General features: G+C 41.0%; 1 protein-coding gene across 5 annotated transcripts in view; it reads left to right on the forward strand.

Moving 5' to 3' along the window:
• The window catches only part of LOC133344908 (uncharacterized), an 842,858-nt gene extending 833,088 nt beyond the window's left edge, over positions 1-9,770 (forward strand). For 2 of the 5 annotated variants that reach the window (XM_061555235.1, XM_061555236.1), the window contains one exon: positions 6,139-9,095. In XM_061555235.1, coding sequence (XP_061411219.1) covers positions 6,165-7,073 — 909 coding nt within the window. In that variant the 5' untranslated portion in view covers positions 6,139-6,164 and the 3' untranslated portion in view covers positions 7,074-9,095. Of the gene's footprint in view, positions 1-5,771; positions 5,870-6,138; positions 9,096-9,153; positions 9,439-9,513 lie in introns of those variants that run through there. The other 3 variants (XR_009755392.1, XR_009755393.1, XM_061555234.1) reach the window with 3 other exon arrangements.
• Positions 9,771-10,192: the final 422 nt, after the last annotated feature.

The raw sequence follows: 10,192 nt of genomic DNA on the forward strand, positions 1-10,192 counted from the left end.
CACAACACAAGCGATCGTCATCAGGAGAAAAAAGAGCTGACGAACGCTTGTGTTGCGATCGAAACGTCGTAGTTTTTTGTTATTTTTGTTATTTTATTTAAACTTATCTATGTGACTTTACCGAAAGACCCAATAATATTAATTCCTGCAGTCACGGAAGCTTATGTATATGCATGCCTTACTAAAGAACAGTTATTAAATATATCGGTTTATAATAATCAGCAACCATGATCTATCCACTGATAGATAAAGGCGTATTAACGCTGTCACAATCTCTCACAGTTTCGCAATGCAACAATCCATCTAACTCCTGCATACACACTGTTCGTGAGTATCGACCACTTGCCATCATCCCTTCCAGCGATGCATACTGCCCAATCCCACTTGCTTAGCAGGCAGTATCACGTCCATAATTTACATATTGTGTATGATCCACGTGTTTTCCCTCCTTCCTTTCTCTCAGTGCAATTCCAAACAAGCATATTTTCATGCTCATTTGCACACACCAGCTTTTGTTCCAATTTCTTTATCAATGTTCATGTTTATGATCCATATGCATTTACAAAATAGATGAGCAGACTAAGTCTCCTTCATATATCTTTTTATCCACGTCAATAATATACAAGTATGATTTACACAACCTAACGGATAAGCAAGCCTGACTCTGCTAATGAAACACTATGTTGAAACCAGTCCAGAGGTTGCTTGTACTGAATTAATTCTGCTGAAATTAAGCACTCCCAGTGGGCCGTGGGTTGTCTCAAGAATAATTTTAATTTTTATATGGAGAAACAGATCTACGAAAGAGGCATTGTTTGCTTATCTATTGTGGTATTTATAGTCTATAACGACACAAATTATGACTGTGGCAAATGTAATAACAGCAGGGCTTCATTTCTCACCTATATTTTCTGTAAGGCTGCTCGGCTGGATTGGAGTAGGGGTTATCGGCATAAGAGACTATGCCACTAGAGAATAAGGCATTCCTATCCATATCAATGCTGTCTTATTGTACTCTACCCTATATTTATATATCTCTATGAACACCACAATAGCATAAGGGCAGCATAAGGTGAGATGATATGGCATAACTACACTGGATCAATGTTCTGGATTGTTCTGGCTGCATTTAAGCATTGCATAGCAGGTAACATACACCGATCATATAACACAATCATTATAGAACCTTTTAAACAGAGGCTAGTCAGCTTACATTGGCATAGTGCTACCGAAATGCATTTAATAAAACAAATCACACGAGAGGCTACGCTTAATTCATGCTTGCCTAAGCCATTCCTAAACCTTCTGAATTTTTCCCCAGGTGAAAGCTGGTTCATGAGTAGAGATGCATAGGCAATTAATTATATTAATTATATTTGGCATTATTTATGCTTTACGTCGTTGAAATCAGAATTGAAATTAAGTTACAAACTTAAAATGGAAAATGTACAGCCCAAAAGTGAACAGTGATGATTGTGTGTAAATGGCAGTATTTTTAAGTACTTGAATTAATACAAGTCAGAGGTCTTGAAATGTACACTAAAAATAATATTGTTTGAGCTGACTGTGCCTCTGAATGGGACCTAAATTCAGAACATTAGCCTGCACTTCTCAGAACATGTGTTCAGACCTTGGGTTGAAGGTTGAATATGATACACACTTTTTCTTGACAGTTATAAAGGACACACTGACCCTGTTTGTAATATCCTAATTACAACAGTACCCATGAATGTCTAGAGGGGTAACAGAGTTATTTTTTAATTGATTTAGGCTTTGTTTAAAATTACATATCTATTTTTATTACTGCCTGAATGTGAAAGTAATTTTCCTTTCTTTTTCCTTCTCTTCATATGTGTCTCTCTCATTAGAAGCACTCTGTCATCCATTGCCAGATTTTACAAGATGTAAAGGTGTGCTCACAAACAGGAGGATGGCACAACTTCCATCATGCTTTGCATGCATGTCATGTGATCGACACATTGTATGTAAGATGCTCTCAGCTTGATTCAGACCACCAACTCAAGAGATGAATATGTGACCATATTGTGGTTTTGACTACCAATTCAAATAGTTTGAAAATATGTCCACCCGAAAAGGCAGAAATGAAACAAAAAGACAACTGGAGATTGGTTTCACCCTGCTCGGACTAAAAACTATACATTTCTCTGTGGTGTCATATTGTTGAAGTATACTGTATTTAAAATGCAGCATTCAACAACACTGTAAATTGATTGCATGGTTAGCTGGATTTGTTTTATTGGATAATGCGAAAACGAAATCAAAGTTACGTAGCATAATTTCTGACACATACAAATGGCAGATATACCGTGAAATTGACGGCCTGCTGCTGTGCCTTAAAGTCGACACGGTTAGGTGATGCATTGGTGTGTGGTTTTTGCTCCACTGCCATGACTATAAATTACACCTCAGTTTCATTCCTGTGATGCAAATTCACTGCAAATCCAATTGTGACCTACATTGGGCCTGATTTGATCAGTTTCAAAAAAGTGCTGCAGTATTAATAACAGATTGGGCCACTAGGGGCCGTTGCGCGAGTGCCTTGGCTTTCGTGTTGGTGAAACGTAACACTGGGGCCGATATGCAGCACTTGGGGCATGGCTAGAGACACTTTTCATCTATTCACTTGTCACAACTAAAGGCTATACATATATATAATGCCATTGTTTACACAAAAATAATATCGTTGGCACTCGTGGATCAACATACACATGTACGCAATCTAACCCTAAAATACTTCATTATGACTGATTTTGAATGTGAATGATAAAATATAATGCACGCCTCCAAATCAACAAGAAGAACAATGCATTCGTGAAATTTAAAAAGGAGAGTTAAATCAAACTATGACGTCTCCATCTTTTCACTTAACGAGAACTTTGGTGTTACTTTCCATTTGGTTTAAACCATAAGAAAAGTTAAGCCAAAACAAAGCAAGATCTCCCTTTTTTCTGAACAGGACAGAACGAAGGGTTGACGAGAGATGAACATCCCTCCTGGGATAATCTGAGTACCACTTTGGTGGAGGTCTGCAGTGGTTGTCACATGGAGGTATTTGCCCATTTCATGCTCATTTAAAATGTCCACGATTGGCTCAGGGCCACGGGGGTACTTTAAATATACTTACATTTGATGTGTATTACATTAATTAAAATCAGCATTCTCCATTTAAATTCTATATCAGATAGAAAAAACTTACGTAATCATAAGCAAATAATTTGCTCGTTTTTTATAGCACAACTGAGTATTGTGCATGGTTCAGCCCTTTTGTCAATCTACTGCTGAATGTGTATTACGGAAGCGCAATAAGATACTCATAAAGGAGTTAGTTAAACTTTTCAAGCTGAACCCTCTTGAAAATCAACCTCTCTCCTTACGAGGCTTTTTTGTATGAATAGCGCGATTTGTTATAATGACCAGTGATATTGACAATATAGAGGCATATTCACACCAATTGGCTGTACTTTCTGTGACTGCATGTTTGACAATGCAAATCCGTGCCTTCTCTTAGAGAAACCAAGCATATTCCTGGCAGTGCCAATGATCACTGCCCTCCCGTACGTCCTTGGCAGAGTCAGATTGTTGACGGTCACCTCATGCATATCAAAGGCTGTTACATAATTTTCCACCAAACTAAAGGTTCAACACAAAGCCCCTCTTATGTTTGCCAACAAAGCCCACTGCAACAAATAACGGTGGCTTATGCTGCAATGAAATAGGAGAATAACTGCTTTTACGAGGACACAAGCGTAGCCTTTGAAATTTGGAAAGTATTCACGCGCCGTTATTTTAGCGAGTCAAATTACAGATTGCATTATCCAAATTAAATAGTGTGCATCATGTGTTTAAAGAACACATTTGTGAAATACTGCAATGCCAATTAAGACAGACTGGCCGTAGCTGTGCTTCGTTTGTGATGAATGCTGTAAATCATGTATCATTCTTATCGGAGCAGTACATGAATACTGTATCAAACATTGCTACGGATTTAAGTTGCATTACAGTCGATTGTAAATCAAGCGTAATGATTGAGGTGGGTTAAGCTGTTGATGGAATTATCATCCATGCACAAAAATGGTGGCTGTGTAAAGCCACGCAAAGATGATGTGGGAGCCGACGTCATAGGCAGGTGGGGCGTGACGTCCGCCCCTTCCGCTCCCTCCTCCACGCGTCGGTTGGATCCCGTCGGGCCCCCGCCGACCGAGTGATCTGGCCACCCGCGCTAGCGCCCTCTCTCAGGGACATCGCTGTTGGCCGCACGGAGTTAACTCCCACGCACCCACGCACACCACAGCCAACGCTACCGCAGCGGACAGCGGCACGCTAGCGCCCACACCGAAGAGCGATTACCTCAACGAGCGTCCGTGTACTCCCGTCGCTATCGTTAACACAGGGGCGCGAACGCTCTCTCACCTGTGGTCGATTATCTCCTAACGCGTGCGCACACCACAGCTAACGCTAACACAGCACGCAGCGGCACACTTGCGCCCACACCAGTGAGCAATTACCGCAGTGCGCGCTCGTGCTGCGGCTTCACATTTATCCTCGCAGCGCGTTTCCCCACGCAGCCACTCCACACATAAATCACAGACACCACACCGATGCTCTGTGCTAACTTTTATTTGCGGCGCAAACCCCGCACTGCCCGGAGGGAATGTTCTGTGAGCAGAGCCTAGCCTACTGCTACCCAAGTCCCCAAATACTCACACGCCCTATCATATACCTAGCGGCTGTACTCACGGCGTCGCACGGACACTGTGAGAGTTGGAGGGAGGAAGACGAAAGAGAACTTTACCTATCACTGCCTCGGAGCAGCATTCGCTGGCATCACATGGAGGCTATGAGTAGCTCGAGAAGGCAGGATGGCAGGGAGTGGGTCTTGGCAGCCCAGAGGTTGAAGACAAGTGTTTTCCTGAACGGTTTCAGGCTCCCCTTTTTATACCCCCTCACTTAAAAAATCCAGGGTTACATTATCTGTCCACAGGTGGAATGGAACCCGAGGTGCTACATCTCCGTCTCCAGCGTCATGGGTGAGACAGCATGTTGGCTGCTCTGATTCGTAATTAGTTATCCCGTGTGTGAACAGTGTATAAGATATATAGTGCAGAATAAACGTTGTTGCTTCCTAAAATAGTGTCTCAGAACTGCCAAACCTAAACTTATAAAAGAGTATTATTGTAGTTATTAGAGTGTGAAAAGAGTGAAGACACTTTTTTCAGTCGGTTCCAACAAAGAAAAATGAGGCGATTCTGTATGTTTTACAGGCGTTGACAGCCTGGAGGTGACTCACACGAACAATAAGGGGAGAAGACTCAATATTTACACAGATTAGTCAGAAAAATATTCTGTAATGCTTTCTTCAAAAACTTAGCCGACATAATTTGGAAATATTGTGCATATCATGGATCCGTCTCTGTCAGAATCTCCAACCATACCTCCTCGTGACTGGATTACACTGTGTAAGAATTTTTATTTATTATTTTTTAGTTTCTGGGCAATATTTCCTAATTGCTTATGCCTCAAAAGTACATAAAATGGCTAATAATCCCTCACAAACTTTGCTTTTGTGACCAGGACAGTGATATTTTTAAATGTGCCTATTTTCCAGAACATTCCAGATAGATTGAGCGCTGAGTAAACTTGGAATGACTTCTGGAACATTCTCGAAGTTTCCAGTAATATAAATAATAGTATTAATACAGGGGCCTTAAGTCCACCAGTTCAGTTTAGTTCCAGCTGCCTAAGTGGATACATATCTGCATTTTTCTGAGATGGCATCAAGAGGCTGCAAGCATCCGGCAGACACATTTTTCTATGTGTGTGGCCAATTTATCAAGACAAGAGCGAAAAAGTACATCTGTGGAAGCATCTGCTAAGACAAACCCTGGGCACCTCATTTCACCTGCGAGCAATGCAAAAAAAACGCTGGAAGCTAATATGGACAATTGTTGCTCAGAATTGTATGTTTTCAAATTAGTTAAAACATTTAAAATTGTAAAAGTTTTTAATTTTAAAATGTTTTTCAATTTTCAATGTTATTGAAAAAATATATCATATTTAAAAAATGTTGCGAGAATCTCTTACACATGAGTCATGGGTGAAATAAATGTATTTTTGTAGGATGGTACAGAGGGGAAAAGAGAGCCATGAAGTTCGCTATCCCAAGAATTTGGCGAGAACCCACTGACCACTCAAGCAACTGCTACTTTTGCATGGTGGACCCTTCCAAACGTTGGACTAGCAAGAATGCACCTGCTATCACATATCCAGACCTTCCTTTATCCATCGCCCCGGTGCCACACTGCCATGAGCTCCCCGTACCCACTCCTCTGGAGAGAGAGCAGCCGTTTTTAGAAGAGAGCAGCAAGTCAGAGAGCGAGGAAGATGTTGTAGATCCAGATGAAAATTTCAGAGGTGGAGCTGAGGAGAGAAACCCATATTACCGCAACCAAAAATACCTCAACCGACTTGATCAGAGATCTTGGTCTCACCAAGTCCAATGCCGAGCTTTTGACGTCTTGGCTCAAGCAGTGGAACTTGTTGGAAGAAAGTGTGCAAGTCGCAGATCAGAGGAAGCGTCACCAACCTTTTTCAGCTTCTTCACCCGTCAAGATGGGCTCTGCTTCTGCCACAATGTGACCAGTCTGTTCGAGGTAATCGGAATTGCCTGTAACCAGAATGAGTGGCACCTCTTCATTGACAACTCGTCTAGGAGTCTCAAAGCAGTGCTGCTCCATAATGGTAACAAGTACCTGTCTCTTCCCCTGGCTCACTCGGTGCACCTCAAAGAAAATTACAACAGGGTCAAGACCTTGCTGGACGCCTTGAAGTATGATGAGTACAGCTGGAAGGTCATCGGAGACTTCAAAATGGTGGCATTCCTGATGGGTCTCCAAGGCGTACTACCACAGGCGGGACTGGCCACAGCGGACCGAGTACTCTGTGGGGAGGAACAACGTCAAGTGGGAGCCACTGGTGGACCCCCGGAAGGTGCTGATGCCACCACTGCACATCAAATTGGGCCTTATGAAACAATTTGTCAGAGCTGTAGATAAGGAGATGGCAGCTTTCAAGTATCTTCAAGACTTCTTCCTTAAGCTGTCTGAGGCAAAGGTCAAAGCCGGTGTCTTCGTCGGACCACATATAAAGAAGATCCTGGAGTGCAATGAATTCCCCAAAATGCTCAATTCCCCAAGTAAGGAGAAAGCAGCTAGGAACAGCTTTGTCACAGTGGTTCGTGGCTTCCTGGGCAATCACAAGATCGAAAACTACGTGGAGCTGGTTGAGACTGGTGAAGAACTACGGCACAATGGGCTGTAGGATGTCCCTCAAAGTCCATATCCTTGATGCTCATCTTGATAAATTCAAGGAAAACATGGGAGCATACTTGGAGAAGCAAGGCGAGCGCTTCCACCAGGATATATTGGACTTTGAATGCCGCTACCAAGGACAGTATAACGAGAACATGATGGGAGACTACATTTGGAAAATCGTAAATCTCGCAAAACTACTAACTTCTAAATCTTTTGTAGTCATTTTTGTATTACTTTAGTATAAATACATGTTAATTTATAGATTCATGATGTTTTTTTACGACTTTATGTGAACGAAAATATACAAATTTGCCTGTTTTCTCATTGAAATAGGTAAATTCCAAAATATCACTGTCCTGGTCACAAAGGCAGTTTGTGGGGAATAATAGCCATTTTATATACTTCGGAAGGTGGTAGGATGGGAACATCACAGCCAGTTATGATTTAAACTGCTTGATAACGTCCTTCCAATGATTTCTAAGTTTGTACCCATCTTTTCGGTTGAAATTGTGTCTGTGTCTGTATATATCGATGGCTTCATGAACGAAACTTTGTTTATAGCCAGTGGGTTTGCAAAGTACCTTCGTCTTAGAGAAATTAATTTCGTGTGAGCCCACTGCATTAAAACAATGATCAGCCATGGCCGAGGTATTGGTTTTACCGTGTTTCAGATCTGCCTCATGTTCACGAACACGGTCCGAGACATGTCGCTTAGTTTCCCCCATGTAACTACTGCCTCAGACACAGCTTAGTTTTCTAATAAACGTGTTTGGGTTAGATCGCGTTATTTATAAATGTGTCGTAACCCTCCACCACCCGACACGGCCAATCAGTAAAAAAGTGTCACGTTGACAAAAGACAAATAGTTCACTACTTTAGCCCACCGGTGTGTTGAAGAGTGAATCCACAACATAATTACCAGCGAAACGTCGTACTAAAAAATCCAGCTGGATGTAATTACCAGAGAAATGTCGTACTCAAAAATTGTAAATGTTGTGGATTCACTCTTCAACACACCGGTGGGCTAAAGTAGTGAACTATTTGTCTTTTGTCAACGTGACACTTTATTACTGATTGGCCGTGTCGGGTGGTGGAGGGTTACGACACATTTATAAATAACGCGATCTAACCCAAAAACGTTTAGTTATGAATAATATTGGTCGTGAAAGCCTACGTGTTAAACAGCTTAGTTTTGTTTTATATATAAGAGTTCTATTTTGTACATTTGACCAATTATTTGTTTCAGGATCTTTATAATCACAAATTGCACGACATTTTGGATGTGTTTTAAAGAATAGATTGTTTATGAAAATTTGGATAAAACTGATTAATATTGAGAAAAATTTATTCAAAATGCTTCGAGAAGCGTACAAATAGATGGTGTTGCATCACTGCCTGCTACAAGGCTGCAAACAGTTACAGTATTTAACTATGGCGGTCTTGGTGGCGTTGAACTATTCATTAATTGTTCTCAATGTGAACAGATGACGTGAACTTAAATGTTTTTTTTATTCCTACAGTTTATGTTCTGTAACAGCTTGTAAAATATCGTCATGTTTTTTTTTCATTAAAACTACTCTAATTCCTCTACAGTGGACATCGCATTGCTAGGCCAGCTGACCGGTGGTATCTGTGTGGACAATGAAAAAAATCGTAGAAATGTTTCCCCAGTGTACTTCCATGTGTGTCATCGAGCTAGCCACGTGAAACACTTAGACCGCAGTTTTTTCCGTTTAAAAATACTTGTGCTTTCATGTCCATCCACATTTTGATAACGAGCATATTATTCATTATAGTGTTCAATTATGATTTGTCCTTGTAGATGTTTTGAAATCTTGTTATCTGCTCTGATGAAGTTGGATATACAATGAAGTGCGACATTGCAGAACATAATCACTTAACATTTTAGTTTGGCAAACCGTCTTAAAACTACAAATTTGTTCCTGAGCATGTGAAGCTTGTTATTTTTCCACATTTTTAATTAGCCTGCATTTCTTGCTGACAGCAGATACGGTCTACACAGTTATAAAACACATCTGAACCGCTAATGCCCAAACCCCCACTCGATAATTACTGTAAGATAATTTGGTGATTAGTTTGCATCTAGTAATTTCAGGAAATAATTTGCAATGTGATTGAAACAGTAAAAACATGATTAATGTACATGTTGTTTTTTTTACAGATTCTTTCAATTAAATTACGACTGGACAGCTACTTGCGTAATTGTGGGAATTCAATGGCCATTGTTCTATGGAGAGACTGGCACCAACCATGAAATTGTGGAGTTTCCACTGTTAGTTCAGGGAAGGGCACTTAACAGACATGGTGCCCAATGTTCAGTGCTTGAAGACACCATGGAGACGCGATGCCTTGTACTTCATGCTTTTAGAGATAGTGACAATGTGTTCAATGTATGTGGTTGAACACACACACTGTGCTTGCAAATTGTAATGAATACGAATCACCCCATGCCCCCTATCGCCCCCCTCCCCCATGTTCGGTCCCTTTCCCCAGAGCTCACACAACACAACCCCACCATCCATCCAACCGCTCGCCCCAGTTACCACACCCAGCTCAAGACGCTCAGAGCGTCATCATGCAATTACTTTAAAACAGCCAGTTTGTTGTGGCGAGTCACAGAGAGCCACAGTGTAATGCTTTCAATCTGGGCTCCCCAGCGTAACTCATTTGAATTCCCAAAACTACATTTTTCTCAATAGTGAAAGGATTTGCATTATGCCCCACCGTAATCAAATACCATTGCTTCACCTTTCAGCAATGCTATATTTAACTGTATCAGTGGAAAAATAATCTGGAAATTAAATATTCCAATTAATGTAAGGAATAATTACGCTTCAAAT

This window comes from Lethenteron reissneri, chromosome 20 (assembly GCF_015708825.2).
Source record: "Lethenteron reissneri isolate LAM-NWPU_2019-01 chromosome 20, ASM1570882v1, whole genome shotgun sequence".
NCBI classification, from domain to species: domain Eukaryota; kingdom Metazoa; phylum Chordata; class Hyperoartia; order Petromyzontiformes; family Petromyzontidae; genus Lethenteron; species Lethenteron reissneri.